General features: G+C 40.7%; 1 protein-coding gene and 1 non-coding gene across 10 annotated transcripts in view; both read right to left on the reverse strand.

The window, feature by feature from the left end:
• SGMS2 (sphingomyelin synthase 2) overlaps positions 1 to 20653 on the reverse strand; it is a 98512-nt gene that overhangs the window by 18052 nt on the left and 59807 nt on the right. For 8 of the 9 annotated variants that reach the window (XM_027543879.1, XM_027543874.1, XM_027543882.1 and 5 more), the window contains 2 exons: positions 6824 to 7523; positions 3183 to 3300 (listed from right to left, as the gene is read on the reverse strand). In XM_027543879.1, the coding sequence (XP_027399680.1) occupies positions 3183 to 3300; positions 6824 to 7278 (573 nt within the window). In that variant the 5' untranslated portion in view covers positions 7279 to 7523. Of the gene's footprint in view, positions 1 to 3182; positions 3301 to 6823; positions 7524 to 13922; positions 14010 to 20653 lie in introns of those variants that run through there. The other variant, XM_027543883.1, reaches the window with a different exon arrangement.
• Positions 20163 to 20234, reverse strand: TRNAC-GCA. The gene has a single exon. It is a non-coding gene; the product is annotated as a tRNA-Cys (tRNA).

Below are 20653 nucleotides of genomic sequence, written 5' to 3' on the forward strand. Positions count from 1 at the left end.
CAAATCCCTTATTATTATACAGTGGAGGTGACAAATAGATTCGAGGGACTAGATCTGGTAGACAGAATGCCTGAAGAACTATGGACAGACATTTGTAACACTGTATAGGAGGCGGTGACCAAAACTATCCCAGAGAAAAAGAAATGTAAGAAGGCAAAGTGGTTGTCTGAGAATTTAAAAATAGCTGAGGAAAGAAGAGAAGCAAAAGGTAAGGGAGAAAGGGAAAGACATACCCAACTGAATGCAAAGTTCCAGAGAATAGCAAGGAGCGATAAGAAGGCTTTCTTCAATGAACAATGCAAAGAAATAGAGGAAAACAATAGAATGGGAAAGACTAGAGATCTCTTTATGAAAACTGGAGATAACAAAGGAACATTTAATGCAAGGGTAGGCGCAATAAAGATCAGACATGGTAAGGACCTAACAGAAGCAGAAGAGATTAAGGAAAGGTGGCAAGAATACACAGAGGAGCTATACAATAAACATCTTAATGACCCAGATAACCACAATGGTGTGATTCACTAACCTAGAGCCAAACATCCTGGAGCGTGAAGTCAAGTGGGCCTTAGGAAGCATTACTACGAACAAAGCTGGTGGACATGACGGAATTCCATTTGAGCTATTTAAAATACTAAAAGATGATGCTGTTAAAGTGCTGCACTCGATGTGTCAGCAAATCTGGAAAACTGAGCAGTGGCACAGGACTGGGAAAGGTCAGTTTTCATGCCAATCTCGAAGAAAGGCAATGGCAAAGAGTGTTTAAACTACCATACAATTGCACTCATTCCACACACTAGCAATGTAATGGTAAAAATCCTCCAAGCTAGGCTTCAGCAGTACGTGAACCAAGAACTTCCAGAAATACAAACTGGGTTTAGAAAGAAAAGGCAGAGGAACCAGAGATCAAATTGCCAACATTTGTTTGATCACAGAGAAAGCAAGGGAATTCCAGAAAAACATCCACTTCTGCTTCATTGACTACGATAAAGCTTTTGATTGTGTGGATCAAAACAAACTGTGGAAAATTCTTAAAGATATGGAAATACCAGACCACCTTACCTATCTTGTCTCTTTCCTGAGAAACCTGTATGATGATCAAGAAGCAACAGTTAGAACCGGACATGAAACAATGGACAGCTTCATTCAAAATTGGGAAAGGAGTATGTCAGGCTGTATATTGTCACCCTACTTATTTAACTTATATGCAAAGCACATTATGTGAATGCCAGGCTGGATGAATCACAAGCTAGAATCAAGACTGCTGGGAGAAATATCAACAACCTCAGATACACAGATGATAATAGTCCAATGGCAGAAAGTGAAAAGGGATTAAAGAGCCTCTTGCTGAGGGTGAAAGAGGAGAATGAAAAAGCTGCCTTAAAATTCAACATTCGAAAAACTAAGACCATGGCATCTGGTCCCATCACTTCATGACAAACAGAAGCAGAAAAAGTGGAAGCAGTGACAGATTTTACTTTCTTGGGCTCCAAAATCACTGCAGACAGTGACTACAGCAATGAAATTAAAACACACTTGCTCCTTGGAAGGAAAGTTATTACAAACCTAGACAGTGTATTAAAAAGCAGAGACATCACTTTGTCGACAAAGGTCTATATAGTCAAAACTATGGTTTTTTAGTAGTCAGGTACAGATGTGAGAGTTGGAGCATAAAGAAGGCTGAGTGGGAAAGAATTGATGCTTTTGAACTGTGGTGTTGGAGAAAACTCTTGAGATTCTCTTGGACTGTAAACAGATCAAACCAGTCCATCCTAAAGGAAATCAACTCTGGATAGTCATTGGAAGGACCAATGCTGAAGCTGAAGCTCCAATACTTTGGCCACTTGATGTGAAGAGCTGACTCGTTGGAAAAGACCCTGATGCTGGGAAAGATTGAAGGTAGAAGGAGAAGCAGGTGACAGAGGATGAAATGGTTGGATGGCATCACCGACTCAATGGACATAAGTTTGAGCAAGCTCTGGGAGATGGTGAAGGACAGGGAAGCCTGGAGTGCTGCAGTCCATGGGGTCGCAAAGAAGTAGATACGACTTAGCAAATGAATAACAACAACAATCTGAGCAAAAGGCCACTCTCTCTTTCCGGTTACTAAAAACTTTGAGTTCATCCTTGATTTCTTTCTCTTAAACCCATGTCCAACTTATTAGAATATCCTGTTTGCTCTACCTTCAAAATATATCCCAAATGGAATGACTTCTCCTGACTTCCACAGTCACCACCAAGGTTTAAGTTCCTACAATGGGCTAAAGGTCCCGTGAAATATGCGGCTGCATCATCTCAACTTTTCACAACTCTGCTCAGCCACACAGGTCTCCCTGCTGTTCTGGAATGCACCACAAGGGTTATTTCCTTGTCCTGGAGTTCTCACCCCATCCACATGGCTCACTCCCTAAGCCTGGTTGTCTAAAAGCTTTCTTATTGAAGAAGTTTTCCTGACCACTCTGCAAAATAGTGTTGTTGTGTTTTAGTTGCTCAGTCATGTCTGACTCTTTGCGATCCTATGGACTGTAGCCCACCAGGCTCCTCTGTCCATGGGATTTCCCAGGCAAGAATGCTGGAGGGGGTGCCCATTTCCTTCTCCCCGGGATCTTCCCAACCAGGGATGGAACCTACGTCTCCTGCATTAGCAGGCAGATTCTATACCACTGAGCCATGGGGGACACCTGTATAAAATAGTACCTACCCTCAGAGTCCCTTTCACCCTTACTCAGCTTTGTTGTTCTCCAGCTGACAGCTACTTGACCTACCACCACAAGTCATAACAAATTATGACTTTATTTATTCATTGCCATCCTTCCATAAGAATATACATTCTCAGAGGAGGAGAACTTCATTTTGGTCATTGCTATCATACACTGCCTGGGATACAACAGGAACTTAATACTTTGAAAATGATTGGATGAATGAGAAAATGAGATGGCAAAAAAAGCAGAGTCCATAATCTGGCAGTAACTTCCGGGTAGCAGAAAATAAAAGTTTTATGCACAAAGACATACATTTTATTACCACATTTTCACTTCTCCCCCCGACCCCAAAATCTAAAGCAAAGCAGAAAATGTGTTAGATTTCAGTTAACACATATGAATGTGTCTAGGAGAACGAATAACAGAGAGCAGGTGCTCAATCACTGCTTACCATCCTCTAAAGGGTAATTCGGAGGGACTTACCTTTGGAGCACACTGGAAATGCATTCCAGGCACCGGGAGGGTAGTGACATACATTGTGATACAGCGATATAGGTATAAAGTTCCAATGATAAAAAAGAATCTGCGCCCCACTATTGACCTAAGGGAAAAATAGGGATGGGGAAAAAATAGGTTTACTGGGGCTTTTTGATCCTAAAGGCAATATAAAATAAGGTTTAACAGAATAAAAAATATCTGCAGTTTTCTGAACTAAAGATTCACATACTGCGATCAATCTAGGTGGGTTGGGCCCCAAAGGTGTGATGAGTCTCTGGTGAGTTAAAGTAGTTTAAAGGTTAAACCACCACCACTCCTTAAAAAAGCACTCTTTGCCAGAGAATTCAATGAACCTCTCTATGTTGTCAGTCAATCCACCGCATTAATAAGCCCTCTCTTGGGAACACAGCAGTGGTATAAGCGAGCCACGGCCACAGAGGAATTTAGTAATGAGCTAAGGTGATGCTACATAATTGGGCACACAGGGAAATGGGACAACTCATTTAACTAAGTTATATAAGCAAGGGTTATTTGGGGACCATCCAAAAATATTCTGACAACTTCGGCATGAACTATTTTGTCTATGACTATAGAGATTTTCAGAGAATTATATTTTGAAGACGGTCAAAGGGTCCTCGTGCATTTAAGGATATTTAAGAGTGAAGCTGTAAATTTCACCCTTATTTTATGCATTCTTGATGAGAAGAGGCAAAAAAATTTAAAAATCTACAAGTCCTTTTTCACTTTGTATGTTTTGGTGGCGACGGCCGTCTTGACTAACATTAGTCCTGTCCTTTGCCCTCTGAGTCCTTAGTCTAAGGCAGTGGTTCCTAGAAGCTGGCTCTGAGCACACTGTCTCCAAAGGGAAAGGCTTTGCCTTTCTGCACCACTGCCTCATGGGCTCCTGAATGGGCATGGAAGTTCTGAAGATAGGACTTCACTAGTGGCTCAGGGGCTAAGACTCCTCGCTCCCAATGCAGGGGGCCTGGGTTCGATCCCCAATCAGGAAACTAGATCCCACATGCCGCAACTAAAGCTCCTGCATGCCACAACTAAGATCCAGGACAGCCAAATAAATATTTTTTAGAAAATAAAAAAAAGAGTTCTGAAGATGGCCCTGCTGTGCGGTCAGAGATGGATCTATAAACTCTGGGCTCTGGGGATTAAGACACGGGTGAGACCCACAAAGCCCTTAGAATTACTAGTTGTAACTTTCCTAGTACATAAAATATATTACTCCAGGTCCCCCATTTTCAGAGCTCTCAAACTTCCCAAACCAGATCTTCCCAAAGATCTCTGGAAAAACAGACAGTTCCAGGCATGTGGCATATTTTAAGTTTTCTCTGAGACTGCAGTCTGCTGTGGATCAAGGTCTAATTCAGGTAACTGTTGAGACTTCTAATTTAAAGAATTATGTACAGATATAATTTTAGCTGTCTGTCTCCAAGAGCTATTTTAAGAAGATTCCAGGGTTCTTGGGGTCAAAATATATAGAGAAAAACCACCTTGACTAGTTGATGAAAGCATTTATTTATTGCAAGGCATCTCTTTCAAAGGCTTACTATTCTAGCATTGCCTTTTCTAGCACTGAAAAGGAACAGGTGATAAACACTGCTGACTGTCTCCATTTGGTTAAGTGAAAAACTATTCTCCCTTTGATTCAACCCCAGGCTCAAAAGGAGCGCTCAAATGTGCTCCATGCTGTTAGACAAGGTGAAGTAATAAGCAAGAATTATTATGAGTCAATTATATTCACTCCAGTATTCACAGTTCAGCAGTGCTCAGAACAGAAAATTAACTTAGAGGTGAAATATGCATTCTGCAGTCTTATTTAGTTTAAGAACTACTGCCAATTATTTTTCCCCCATCGCTTTGAAGGTGCTCTTAAGTGAGAGAGTGAGAGTACAAGCAGAATTTTTTATTCAGCTGGAATGTGCAAAACAAGTTATAAACATTACTCCACCAGTTACTAAAATGTTAGATCCGAACCTACCTGAAAAAGAAAAATTAGTGCGATTTCCCCCAACAAGTTTTTGCTGGTGGACTGTGACTGAAACAGTGGATGCTATTAAAATGCGTGGCTGGCTTATGTGACTACAAGTTTTGATGTGGTAAAACCGAAGATGGCCATGGAGAGGCAGGTAACAACAATCCTCTGGATGGACATTCAAACACACCAAGGCAGTAGTTCAGGCTGGAAGCCAGCTGCTAACCAGACCCTGGAAAATTTCTATTTTCACGGACATATACGAATAAAACTTTGCTCTAAAATAAAAGAGAGCAAATACCTTTGGCCTGAGCAGTCTCTCTTACATTGTGTCAATTCCAGACACTGAAAAGAAAAATGCTAAAAGTTTTTTAGCTTTTAGCATGAAGCATGTCATAACTAACACCTTCTGTAAGAAGTTCTAAGACAACTGACAGCTATGTGATTCACTTATACATATTGAGAGACATATTTTATTTACAAGAAAATGCTCAGGAATGACTTCAGTTTCTGGAACAAGTTTTCAAAACTGCAAACTTGATGTAGAACTCTTTAGCAAAGATATATTGAACTCTTCAACTCTCAAAGCAACAACCAATTGAAAAAATAATACAGCATAAATTCCCTCTTCAAAAAATGATCTTGTGGCATTAACACTGAAATCCTATTTGACTCTGAAGTGTATTGAATACATTAGCATATATTATACTTTCAAAAGCCTTGTTTGTGGGCTATGTTTTGATCAAATTTATATTTGTGACTTAATTACTAGAATCTTAGCAAAAAAAAAACATCTGAATGATGGCTGAGAAGAAAAGAGGAACTGAGCCCCCCCACCCCTTTTTTTTAATGGGCTAGCAGTCTGAATTCACAGGGAAACAGAAATAACCACTTCAGAGCTATGTCCTATTTTTAAGTGTCTTCAAAGCAAAAGTACCTGGCTTACTACACTTCCTGATTTCTGCTATTCTAAAAAGGGAAGACTGAAGCCAGTGAACTAGCTGCTCCTTTGTGATGGCGTGAGGAAACTAGAAGGCCTGTTTACTACAAGTAAGTAAAACCCAAACTGCATGGACCCAGGTCTAAATGCAGTTTATTAAGCAAACTCCTGTGGTTGAATTGCTAATAGGCAAATGGAAAAGAAATGTAAAATCTGAGAACTCTTGAAGAGAGGCAAACCTCAAAGCCTGCTGTGATTGACTGTAGACCAACATAGTCATCACATTCTGAGTAACAGCCGACTACTTTCCCCACCTGTCAAGAGCCTGGAATAACATAAGCATGATGAAGTGAATGTATTCCTTTCCAAGCCTCTTAATGTATCATGCAAATACCATAGTGCCAAGTTGCTTGAAATCAGAACTGCACCTTAAATTTACAAGCTTTGAGTTATCCACCATAGCATTCCTGCACCTTTACACACACCTGCCACTTCCATACAGTTGCTCAATAAATGCTGATGGAATAACGACTGGATTTACTCAAGGTTGTAGATCTTTCTTTTTCTTCTTTTCATCAAGTGCCTGGATAAGACTGAAGTTATCAGATAAAACCGAGAAAGAGCATTTCGATCACACATCTACTCACTTAAATATAAACTCCCATGGCAAACCCCCAAAACATGTTAGACCTTACTTACTTGTATCTCAAAAACAGCCACTGGGTGATCCATAATCCAACTAATATAATCCCATTTATTTCTGATACAGAAAATGCCCATTTCACCCGATCTATGTAATCAAAAAACTTGTCTGGGAGTGGAGGGCTGAGTTCCTTGGGAGGGACCCTCTCGTGCACAACCGTGATCATGACGGTTGTCAGGACAAGGTTGAAAAGAGCGTACACGAAAGCAATGCCCGTTTTCCACCACTCGAGGGGAAATTTGTTCCTCGCTTCTGTGGGCATAGCAATTTGGATGTAGTCCGGGTACTTTTTGGTGCTCTTCCGCAACCCATTGGATAAGCTCTTAGGTTTACTGTTGCCATTTTTGTTCTCTTCTTCGACAGGCTCAGGAGGTCTCGTGTAAGTGTTTGCAGGGTCATTGGTTTGATTTTCCATATGTTCCTCGAGTTTCGCTGTCTCTATGATATCCATTGTCCCCTGGTCTTCAGGTCAAAAAGGAGATGGTAAAGTTCTTGTTCTTTGAGGAAACTTGACTTTTTTTAATCCTTCTATTTCCAAGATCAACATGGACTCTTAAGACTGATCTTGTTTCCTAGTGCAAAACATAGATGGTCTCCATCTCTCTAGTGTTCCTCCTGGGCCACCATCTGCCATACGTTTACCACTTTCAGGAAAGGAAGTCAATTTTCTTTCCCCCAAAGATGTTACTATCCCACCTGGAAAAACAAAACAGAACTCTGTTCAGAAACCATGCTTGTCCACTTGCCAACCATCCAAAACAAAAACATTATCAAAATAAGGAAATAAATACCAAAGCCATTTGCTTTATAAATATATCGTCAGAACATAGTTAAAAGCTGCTGAGATGGAGTTTATTTATAAAACATTGAATTGTTTCATCTCGGAATTCTTCTCTTTTTGAGCTGATTTCAGTATAAATAGGAACATTCTAATAAACAATTCCTTTTCAATTTCTTTAAATAAAAGTCAGGACCCAGCATTGCAAACACTTCATCAGACAGTCTCACTTGTTGCTAATCATGAAGTCATAATAAGCCAGAACCTCCCCAGAGATCATATCATTCCTTCCTAAGACTGCATCTTCCCTATGAATCTTAAAAAATAAAACACTGTGAGGAGTTGCTTACATGTATGGAATACTTGTTACTCTCTGAATTTGTCGACTTTCTATTTTCATAGTAATCTTTAAGTGACTACTTTTCAGAACATATTCAAGACATTTTAAACGGTACTACCTCTGTTAATCCTTTTGCAGTCAGAGATTCACACCATACAGAAGGAACACTGACAGCCTACAAAATAACACAGTGAAAAGATACCAAAGCCTTACTAGCTATGTCTCATTTAGGGGGCAAACTCTACTGGTTTCTGGAAGAAGAAAATAATTTACTACAACCAACATAGTGAATTAGTAACTGAGAACATTTCCATGCATCATAATTTCTGTCCAACTATAGAAGCGGGCACCCAGAGGACCGGCTCAGAGGACTTACCCACCAGGACACCAGGACACCAGGACACCAGGACACCAGGATGATAGGTGCTCTTTGCTTGAAGCGCCACAGGCCCCAAAGAGCAGAGCCCTCTCTCCACAGCACAGAGCACCAGCACCACCTTTTATACGGGTCAGCAATACAGCCCCAGCTGTTCTCAATTTAGGAAAGCAGTATTTTTGTCCGGCTGGAGATCCCAGCCACCTAAAGAGGTTTCCAAACCTCGTAATTAGTCCCCACGCAGAGGACACTGCACAACTTAAGCACAAGCTTTTGCATTTTAAAGACCTCCCTTTCAGAGTGACCTCAGGGGATGGAAATTGGGAGGAGGAAAAGCTCAAAGTGATGACAGCCAAGCCTTTATTTAACGAAAGAACAAGGAAAGAAAGTTAAAATGGCACAGACGGTATGGACAGGCAGTATTTGTTGACAGTTGTGAATGGCAAACAGATCAACAAGAAATGTTTATTGTGCACCTAAATGTCCCGACACTGATGGATATGTAGGGGCAAATCAAAAGAAGTTAAAAAAAAAAATACACGCCAACCAGAATGCCACCCAAAGAGCTCAGCGTCTAACTGAAGAGGCAGAACCCAAGTGATGAAACTTTGAAGACTGACTGGCATATTGTAAGAAGAAGAATGAGGTGGATGGCTAGATCAGAATGTAGCTCTAGTTGTGTCCCAAAAATGTGTCCAGAGAAAGGCACTGTCCGTTTCCGAGGAAGTGAAAGCAAGAGGAAAGTTAGCCTAGCAGGGCTAGGTGGATCACTAAGAGATGGAGATCCGCTAAGAGCGATTACCCCTCACCTTTCTCCTGGCCCTGGGAAAAGCCTCCAGATACTAAGGCATCAGAGCACAGTGAGAAAGGACCAGGGCCCCTCTCTGTAAAATAGGCCTAACAGAGACTCTCTGCACTGCCCTGGCTCAGTGTTGTGGGAAGACTAGGTATAACGAAGAGGTGACTCAGTAAGGTATTTTCCAAAACAAACCATCAACACCATGTCAACTCCTTCTACTGGAGGTACCAAAGCACTGGGTCAGCCAGTGCTTGTTTCTTTTTGCCAACTTCAGGCTACACCACTCATAGCATCCTGCCAAACTATCATCCAAATTCCATCCAACTTTACTACTCCACAACTGCTCTGCATTTGATGTTTGTAGGGGAAAGAAGCTTGTAATTTTGAAGCCCAGGTCCACTCTAGCAGACATACAGATGGTCTTTAAAAGGTAGCTACCTAATTCTGGAACATAGAATGTAGAACAGAAGAAAATAGTTGCTTTTTTTTTTTTTTTAAAGAGGAAGCATCCAGCTATCTACCTACTGGGACAAGTGTGCGAATGACTGAAATAATTAATCATAAAGAGCTTTGTGCTCCTGGGAGGAAGAGCACTCTGAGTACAAAGCCTGTTTATTGTCATTAGTGGCAGGATTGATGTTTTCCTTGGGGTTTCATTAAGAAGATTAAATATACAAAGCACATCATCATGTGTCAACCAATCTTGGGACACAATGTTCATCATCACGACGATCATTACAACACACATTCCCACGGTGAGACTCTCCTACCAGCAAGTATCTGGAAAGTGACAAAAGCCACAGCAGTTCCTCCTGAGGCTGGCAACCCCGTTAGGTCATTGGTTTAGGGTATACTCTGCCAGAGCACAAGCAGATGAAAAGCTTTCCAAGTCTTCTTACATTGCAAAACACTGCAAGTTAGTCTAGACAATATTTTAAAAGTTTAAGATCCCTATAGACTAATCTTGCTTTTGAAGGCAAGTGCAAAACTCAGAAACTGTTAGTTTAATAACACCGCTTTGCTAGGGCTTTTTTTTTTTTTTTCTTTAAGACCAAAGTATAATTTACTCCACAAATACAAGCTTGCAAATTAGGAGGTAACTTTAATTTGTATTTTAGTAAATACAAAGAAATGTAAACCAAAAAGATATGATCATCTTGCTGCTGCTGCTGCTGCTAAGTCGCTTCAGTCGTGTCCGACTCTGTGCGACCCCAGAGACGGCAGCCCACCAGGCTCCCCCATCCCTGGGATTCTCCAGGCAAGAACACTGGAGTGGCTTGCCATTTCCTTCTCCAATGCATGAAAGTGAAAAGTGAAAGTGAAGTCGCTCAGTCGTGTCCAACTCTAGCGACCCCATGGACTGCAGCCTACCAGGCTCCTCTGTCCATGGGATTTTCCAGGCAAAAGTACTGGAGTGGGGTGCCATCGCCTTCTCCGATGATCATCTTGAGTGATGTTTAAAAGGCACTGATAAAATTCACTATCCACTTGATCTGGGGGAGAGAAAGCACTCAACAGTAGGAACAAAAGTATATATATATACAGCTATGCTCTTTCAATGCCAATATCACAATTTTAGCTGTGTAAAATGTGTTCTAATATCTACTGGGAAAAAAAATCCTATACTTTTCATCCCTAAGGGAACCTCAGGATCTTTCTGTCAAATTATAAGAAAATACACACTTTTGTTTATATGTTTTATTTTACCTCTGTTATACCATAAAGGGTTTGATCTTACCATATTAAAATACATTAATCACTTTCTCTTAATAATCCCAATAGTATTTTTCCTGTAATTTGACAAAATGATTCTATGGTTCATCAAGGAGTAAAAATGGGAGCAGCAGAAGCTTTGTACCAGTAGATATTGCATTACACAACTAATATTGGGGCAATGGCACCCAGTTATTCTATTTTGGGAAGTTATCTCAAGGCAATAAGGATGCACACAAAATATTTCTACAAGTATGCTTTCAATACATTTATAAGCAGAAATTAGAAACACTCTAATATCCAACAATAGGGAGTTAAATAAATTACAGCCATCATAATATACTTAACATACTGTTTTTGGATACAGTAACGACAAAACTGTGAGACAAGTACATAAATACTACATAAGAAGGATGCAGTATCACATTAAGTACAGAGTTAGATCTGGAAAAGTGTAGAGGGCTTCCCTGGTAGTTCAGACAGTAAAGAATCTGCCCACAATGCGGGAGACCTGGGTTTGATCCCTGGGATGGGAAGATCCCCTGGAGGAGACCATGGCAACCCATTTCAGTATTCTTGCCTCAGTAATTCCTATCAGAGCTTCAGTTCAGTGCAGTCGCTCAGTCGTACCCAACTCTTTGCAACCCCATAAATCGCAGCATGACAGGCCTCCCTGTCCATCACCAACTCCCGGAGTGCTCCCATCATGTCTATTGAGTCGGTGATGCCATCCAGCCATCTCATCCTCTGTCGTCCCCTTCTCCTCCTGCCCCCAATCCCTCCCAGCATCAGAGTCTTTTCCAATGAGTCAACTCTTCACATGAGGTGACCAAAGTATTGGAGTTTCAGCTTCAACATCAATCCTTCCAATGAACACCCAGGACTGATCTCCTTTAGGATGGACTGGTTGGATCTCCTTGCAGTCCAAGGGACTCTCAAGAGTCTTCTCCAACACCATAGTTCAAAAGCATCAATTCTTCGGTGCTCAGCTTTCTTCACAGTCCAACTCTCACATCCATACGTGACCACTGGAAAAACCATAGCCTTGACTAGACAGACTTTTGTTGGCAAAGTAATGTCTCTGCTTTTTAATATGCTGTCTAGGTTGGTCATAACTTTCCTTCCAAGGAGTAAGCGTCTTTTAATTTCATGGTCTACCAAAAATGGAAAAGGAGTAATGTAACAGAGTTTCAAGGCTTGAAGAAAAGGTGCAAGTGTGCGGTTTATGACTCACTCCCAGTTCTGATCTGAGGCTCATGGCCGCATTCCACAGAGGAGACCAAGCACAGACATGAGCTCCAGTCAACAGGCTAAGAAGCACTTTGCTTGTTAAAGTTGTATGTTGACCTGGTTGGGCATCTGGAGTGGTTAAAAAGATAAGATGTATTAAGTGTGTAAATATAGTTTAAAAATTAAGGAAACTTATTGAAGTCTATGCCAAAGCCTTTGACTGTGTGGATCACAACAAACTGTGGAAAATTCTGAAAGAGATGGGAATACCAGACCACCTGATCTGCCTCTTGAGAAATTTGTATGCAGGTCAGGAAGCAACAGTTAGAACTGGACATGGAACAACAGACTGGTTCCAAATAGGAAAAGGAGTTCATCAAGGCTGTATATTGTCACCCTGTTTATTTAACTTATATGCAGAGTACATCATGAGAAACACTGGACTGGAAGAAACACAAGTTGGAATCAAGATTGCCGGGAGAACTATCAATAACCTCAGATATGCAGATGACACCACCCTTATGGCAGAAAATGAAGAGGAACTCAAAAGCCTCTTGATGAAGGTGAAAGTGGAGAGTGAAAAAGTTGGCTTAAAGCTCAACATTCAGAAAACGAAGATCATGGCATCCGGTCCCATCACTTCATGGGAAATAGATGGGGAAACAGTGGAAACAGTGTCAGATTTTATTTTTCTGGGTTCCAAAATCACTACAGACGGTGACTGCAGCCATGAAATTAAAAGATGCTTACTCCTTGGAAGGAAAGTTATGACCAACCTAGATAGCATATTCAAAAGCAGAGACATTACTTTGCCAACAAAGGTTCATCTAGTCAAGGCTATGGTTTTTCCTGTGGTCATGTATGGATGTGAAAGTTGGACTGTGAAGAAGGCTGAGCGCCTAAGAATTGATGCTTTTGAAGTGTGGTGTTGGAGAAGACTCTTGAGAGTCCCTTGGACTGCAAGGAGATCCAACCAGTCCATTCTGAAAGAGATCAGCCCTGGGATTTCTTTGGAAGGAATGATGCTAAAGCTGAAACTCCAATACTTTGGCCACCTCATGCGAAGAGTTGACTCATTGGAAAAGACTGATGCTGGGAGGGATGGGGGGCAAGAGGAGAAGGGGACGACAGAGGATGAGATGGCTGGATGGCATCACTGACTCAATGGACGTGAGTCTCAGTGAACTCCAGGAGTTGGTGATGGACAGGGAGGCTGGGCATGCTGTGGTTCATGGGGTCGCAAAGAGTTGGACCTGACTGAGCGACTGATCTGATCTGATCTGATCTGATTGAAGTCTATATGTGGGTTTCAATGTTCAAAAAGATGTAATCTGTTGAAGATAGAGGTTAAACACTGACCAAAGAGAATGTGTTGCTAACATCCAGAAATCACAATTATGAATGAAAGAGATTTAGATGTTGCTTAAAGGCTTAAGAAAAACAAGGTCTTGAAACAGAGTTGAATGATCAATGCAAACAAAAGAGCTGATGAGTTTCTTAACAGACTACTAAAGCTTTGTTGCTGCTGCTAAGTCGCTTCAGTCGTGTCCAACTCTGTGCAACCCCGTAGACGGCAGCCCACCAGGCTCCCCCGTCCCTGAGATTCTCCAGGCAAGAACACCGGAGTGGGTTGCCATCTCCTTCTCCAATGCATGAAAGTGAAAAGTGAAAGTGAAGTCGCTCAGTCGTCTCCAACTCTTAGCGACCTACCAGCCCTTAAAAAAGAAAACCCAGGGGCTTCCCTGGTGGTTCAGCGTAAAGAGGCTGCCTTCCGATATAGGAGACACAGGTTCGATCCCTGATCCTGGAAGACCCCACATACCACAGAGCAACTAACGGCCTGCCCCACAATTACCAACCTTGTACTCTGCAGCCTGGGAGCTGCACCTCCTGAGCTCACACGGGCAACTCCTGAAGCCTGCATACCCTAGAGCCTGTGCTCCACAAGAGAAGCCACCACAGTGAGAAGCCTGAACACAACAGTTCGAGAGTAGCCTGTGCAGCAACCGAGACCTGGCATGGAAATCAACCAATCAATCAATAAAATCTAAAAAAGAAAAAAAAAAACCCCAATGTCACCATAAAGCCATGAAAAAGTCAAGCTGTAGAATAAAATGGACACAACATCATAGTTCGCAAATGTGTGTCGGGTACTGTGCTTTGGGTATTATATAATTAATCCTTAGAACAACATTAGGAAATATTTTTAAATATTTATTCATTAGCTGTGTTGGGTCTTAGTTGTGCACACGGTTCTTCCTTGCATGACTCGGGATCTTTCAGCATGGCACATGGACTCTCTAGTGATGGCAAGCAGGCTCAGGGGTTGTGGTACGTGGGCTCCAGCGTGCACAGGCAGCATGTGGGCTTAGTTGCTCCAGGCCATGTGGGATCTTAGTTCCCCGACCAGAGATCAAACCTACTGAACCTACCCTGCATTGCAAGGTGGTTTTCTCAACCACGGGACCACCAGGGAAATCCCAGGAAATATTTTAAAGAAAAGAAGTTGAGATCATGTGAAGTGCTCAAGATCAGACAGGTAGGAAGTGGCAGAGCTCAGATCTGAACCAGGAATTCGATCTCAGGAGCCCCTGTTCGGTCACAGAGGTCAACAATATAGTCAGTGAAAAAGATCGAGACAATCAGTTACAAGCTTTTTTAAAAAAAAAAGGAGAGATGCATAAACACATAGGAAAGTCTCCAGAAAATATAGGCATTTTTAAATCTTTATAATTTTGAAGAAATTAATATAAACTTAGAAAAAAAATTTAATATATAAATCACCTCTCTTGAGGGGAGAGGGGAGGAGCCTATGAAGTATTTCCCTGTTACCCATATTTCCCTTTTAATTATAAGTACTGTAACAAACACACCACTATAATAAATTTATAATATAGATATGTTGCTATGTTAACAGGATCCCAGTTTAGCTAAGAAATTTCACGCCTATAAAAGTTTTTTCAGAGACCAAGACATCTTAGCTTTTCCTTACTAACATTCTTAGAGCTTAATTTACTTGTAAAAATCCTCCTGCCTAAAATGGATAGGCGTTAGTTAGTATGATTACAGAAACAAGGGTGCCTTGTGAATCATGGCATTCTATTTCAGAAATGCCCATAAAATTTGCTAAATATTTTTACTAACAAGTTCTTGAAAACTGAAAAGAAGACTCACTGTTTAATTAATAAAAAAATGATCATATATATTTGTGAAATACTTTCCCAACAAAAGTTACATGGAAAGGCATCTTTGCCAGACCCTTACAGGTCCCACATCTGTATAAGAGTGACAGATTTAAATCAGGGGAATGGGAAGGCCTGGAAGGTAGCTTTGTGACACTATTCTGAGAATGGACTGGGAAAAAAAACTTAATTTAAAAGACAAGAATTAAATAAGCAGCTACTGTAATGACTGTAATTCTGAACTCGGGGAGAGTGATGCTTGGGTAGAGAATAAACATTTTGATTTCTGGTACTAATTTGCTATCCCACACTAAGATAGACTAGACAACTTTAGTTCTATAACTAGTTGTTATAAGAGGAAGACTCAGCCTATCAGTGGTGGTTGCTGGTAGGAATGGAGAGAGACTACAAATAGGCTGCCATTTTCTTTTTGGGGTGACGGAAATGTTCTAAAATTAGATCATGATGGTGGCTGCACAATTCTGTAAATTTACTAAAAATCATTCAACTATATGCTTAAAACACATACATTTTATAGGATGAAAGTCATAACTCAATTAAGCTGTACTCTTAAAAAAAAAAAAAAAAAGCTATAGCCCATCAAGACACATAGTTTCTAAAGACTTAGAAACCAAAGACTGACCCATGTTCTATTATTATATATTGCAGGCTCACTTATCCCTTTAAAGTGTTGTTATTTACCAGCTGAGCACTTCCTCAGCAGTGACTGAAATAACATACATTTTAAAGTTTTCTACAGACAGGATCAAGAACCCGCCAATAAAATGCAAACTGTTTAACAAAATTTGTGTAAACTGTGCTCCAAAAATAAACTGATAAGTAAATAAGATGAAGTGACAAAAAACAGATGGGTTTTCTAACAGAATTCATCAAAATTTACTATGAGTTGGACCTCAAGGGGGAAAAGTGAGGGTCTGTTTTCTTTCTCACTATTTAAAAAAAATTGGTCACTTTAACTGGCGAGGTAGTTTAATACTTGTTGAAATGAATATTTATTGACACAGAGCAAATATTAGCTGTGCAAATTTGAAAACAATAAATTTGGACTCGGGGTATTTCACAAGAAGTGATCATCTGGGGTCTGTCCACAGGGCGGTGCCGCACTCAGCCAGCAGTAACTGTTTCTGATGTCACTCAGTTTGATAGAATAAAGTACCTTCACTAAAATCTGCTGTGCAAAGTGTTCCATAGGATGTTTTCAATCTTGTCTTCTATTTCTTGTTCATCTTTTTATTGATGGCTGGAGAACTCCAAAGATTAGATTCAATTCCAGGAGAGGAATCTTAGAGGTGGAGTCCCAGGGAAAGACAATTTTAACAATCCCTGGTACGTTGTAGAACATGTAGTAACAAGGAAAATGAATGAACAAATGCATAAATAGGGGAATGAGCAAGTAGATGGACAGATTAGATAAGTAATCAGACAGACAGATGAGACCCTGAAGATAGAAGAGGGCTATAAAACAAGGTCCAAAGCTAGGGAATATTTTAAATAATCCTTTATGTTTCTTGGGGATCTAAAGCAGAGGTTCTCAGAGTTAAGGGGTAGAGTGGGGGAACACATGTTTTTCCCAAATACTGGATGATGTCTGCCCCAAGCCCCTTTCCCCGCCTCCATTCCTGATACATCTAGGAGTTCAGACAATTTCTGGAGGGTGAGGGTGGGTGGGCTTTCCAGGTGGGTTCTCCCTCCTTTGCCTGCGCGTCTGCAGGGTTTAGAAGAAAGAACAAGGCAGGAAACTTCTGCTTCCCACCCCTTTATGTATTTACAGCCCGCATGATAAACCCAGGACCCTGGGGAATAAGTAAAGAGGGTTGAAGTCTGGTATTTGTGGTAAAATGCTTACATCTACTGCAGCAGGCAAGCAAAGACCTTCCTGATAATTTAAACAGACATTTGTACCTTTAACACCCTGAACTGTGATTCTATTAATTTCCGAGCAACCCTGTCCAAGAGGTGTTTGGTCAGAGAATTATTCCGCGCTAACTGGTACCACCTGCTCCTTGTTTAATGGTCAAACAAAGTGGAAAGCACCAGCTTAGCAGAAACACCCTGGGGGCTGTATCAGAAAGGTTAAGGCTAACAGCCTAACTGAACAACAGTGGTAATTATCTGCTGCTTCATCTCTAGCTTCCGTATATACCCCAAAGATTTACACACCTAGAAACTGATTCCCGGAGGTTTTAATAATTATTACTCTGTAGTAGGAGTCTGCACAGATTACCTACTCAAGTGAGAGGTTTCTAAAAATCATAAAAAACACATTCCATTTAATATTTTCAAAAGAGAGTGGAACTTATATTTTCTTCTAACAGTGGCTGGTCTGAGAGCAAAGCAGAAGCTGGGTCTAACAGCTTAACCTTATACTCTCTAAAACATACATTTTCTAAACCATATTAGAGATCTCATTCTAAATAAATAAAGAGATCACAAAGTCAACAGCATATTTCGTCAACATAAACAACAACAAACTTTCTAGATTTGGAAGCGTAGTCTCTTACTCTAGGAAAACTGTGAGAAGGAAAAAAAGAACAGTTTCTTCAAAATAATTTCATAACTCTTTCCTTTAATAAAGCTCCTTTACTACATGCCTTTCAGATTATTTTAAAATATCTTTTGATTTCTCCCTTTACCATGTCATGACCAAACTTGGTGTCTGATTTATACAATTTCAAAAAGTTTGCATAAAATAATTAATCGGCTATTTAAATGAGTTTTTAAAAAACTGACATCTTGGAACTTTGCTTGATGTTTATGAATACATTAGAAGAAAGTCTTAGCACTTGGAGATTTGAATGAAGTCGTCTTTAAGCAAGAATCTATAGGAAGGAGTTAAAAAATCCTGCTCTAGGGTGGAGGCAAAGGGGAGACTTCAGAACAAACATTTAACCTGGGGCTGTGGTTAGCACACTTTATAGTTGTAAACAGAGGCAAATGCCTAAGAACAGGAAGCTTACTCATCCCCAGGGCTGCTGTAGGAAGGGCACCTGGGTACACTTGAGCACAATTTCCTTGTAGAGGTCTAAAGTCTAGAATCAGACATTTTAATATGCATTTAAAATACAATGGGTTCCTTGTTACTATATTTCTGCTTAGTGCACTGTGTCAACAAAACAAGAAATAGCTTAAAACAGCCTCAGAGACGAAGGGGAACACTTCCTGTTAGCAAGAATTAAAACACTGAAAAATGAAGGAAAAGGGAGGTTCTAGAGTCTGCACCCTCAGCAGGTTGGTCCCATCTGCTTGCTGCAGTTGGGGTGTGGTGTTCTCCAGGCTTTGGCAGAGGGGAAGGAGAGCAGGAGGGCTAGACAGCTCTTCAAGTCCGGTGCTGTAGCCCATCCGGTGTCCTCAAGGCAGAGCACAGTGTCATATAAGGAAAGGAAAAAGTAGGAGAGGAAAGCAGGCGTGGAAGAGCCAAGAGAAGCCTGTATAAAGCCTCCATTTCTCATTCTCTTATGCCAACCACAAAAAGGTTCTTTTGCATGACTGGCCGAATAAGCCACTGCTTTCAAATGGTATGAGGCTATAAAAAGGAATACTTTCTCCAGGGCCATTAAGGTCACTACACTTGGCTTCCAGAACTTAAACTACTATGTTGTATTTCAGTAAATTATTTCTTGCTCAAAAGCACTTATTTGACCAATGTTTCCAACCTTGGCTTTGGTTTCTGCAAATAACTCCAACACAAGGAATGGCACCCTTGGAGAAAAGGCAAGAGTAACATAAAAGATGAAAATCCTGAGTCTAACAATGCCACGTTTAGCAAGTTTGAGGAAAGCCAGTGAATGTTAGAATTGGGATTTGAAATAGATCTCTAAAATATTTATCTACTGAATTTTTACTTATCCTAATAAATTAAGGAAAAGAAGAGACGGCACAAACTGTTTATTTCTTTAATTTTCACCAGAAAGTTTGCATATTAAAAAAACTCACTTGAAGAAAATAAAAAGAAATTTGGTTTATACATCACAGCATTTAAATATTATTTTATGAAATATTAGTAAATAGTTGGATATTCAGAATAACTGCCAACAGACATGGTCTGCTAAGGAAAACGAGGCTGTTCAGAGGTAAAAGTTGGAAAGTTGCGAAGTCTCATCAACAAATGTGTCTTCTCTTGCCTGTTCTACTAAATGTTCACTGTATGGAGCTTGAACCCTCTACCACAAAGCGTAGGTGGCTGTTGGGATGATAAAGACCATATCTGAGTGAGTATCTACATACCATTGGTTTTGTAGTAACCCTTAACCCTTAGCCAACTGCCCGTTTCCCTTAAACAAAAGTCCGGAACAGAATACACAGTTCTATTTTGTATTTCTTTTAGAAATACCATAACACGAGAAATTTTGTTCTAAGATACCCAAGCTGTCCCTCCAGGAGGTAATTAGATAAAGAGAGAAAAGAGTTTGGAAAGAAAGATACAAGAAAATGAGTCAGAGTTTTTACAAGGAACCCTGAAAAGACAAAAACAATATAGAAAAGTATAGGTATCAGAGCTGACTCAAATGGCTTCTAGGGGCCCAGAGTATGTCCCATAAAAGGGCACTTACAGCTTGGGGAGTGCAGAGGGGCACTGGAGGTGAGTGAGCATCAGTCCTTCTCAGCAAAACCAGGAGAGCTCCAAGGATTTGGACAGAAAAAAGTGTGGTAGGGATGGGGAGTGAAGGGGGAGCTGACACTGTTAAACAGAAACATAACTTTGAAAGTATGGGGACTACCTTTACTGAAACATTTCTATCTGAGCAATTGTAAAGAAAGATAAGTGAAAGTGTTAGTCAATCAGTTGTGTTTGACTCTTTGCAACCCCACCGACTGTAGCCTGCCAGGCTCCTTTGTCCATGGAATTCTCCAGGCAACAATACTGGAGGGTGTTGCCATGCTCTTCTCCAGGGGATCTTCCCAACCCAGGGATTGAACCTGGGTCTTCTGCATTGCAGGCAGATTCTTTACCATCTGAGCCACCTGGGAGCGAGTGAGTGAAAGTCACTCAGTCGTGTCTGACTCTTTGAGACCCCATGGACTGTACAGTCCATGGGATTCTCCAGGCCAGAATACTGGAGTGGGTAGCCTTTCCCTTTTCCAGGGGATCTTCCCAACCCAGGGATCAAACCCAGGTCTCCCACATTGCAGGCGGATTCTTTACCAACTAAGCCACAAGGGAAGCCCGAGCCACCTAGGAAGCCCCGAGCAGTAGTAAATACAACCACAATTAAGTCAGCATATGAAACAATCAGATATTCTATTTAGCACAAATGGTTAGTTATCATATGTAAATAAACAAAAATATGTCATTTAGCATGTATTTATATGATCTATATTATATCTATATCTGGCTATATTATTCATTATAGATAGATTCACTACAAGTAACATGTAAAATCCTTTAA

This window comes from Bos indicus x Bos taurus, chromosome 6 (genome assembly GCF_003369695.1).
Source record: "Bos indicus x Bos taurus breed Angus x Brahman F1 hybrid chromosome 6, Bos_hybrid_MaternalHap_v2.0, whole genome shotgun sequence".
NCBI lineage: Eukaryota > Metazoa > Chordata > Mammalia > Artiodactyla > Bovidae > Bos > Bos indicus x Bos taurus.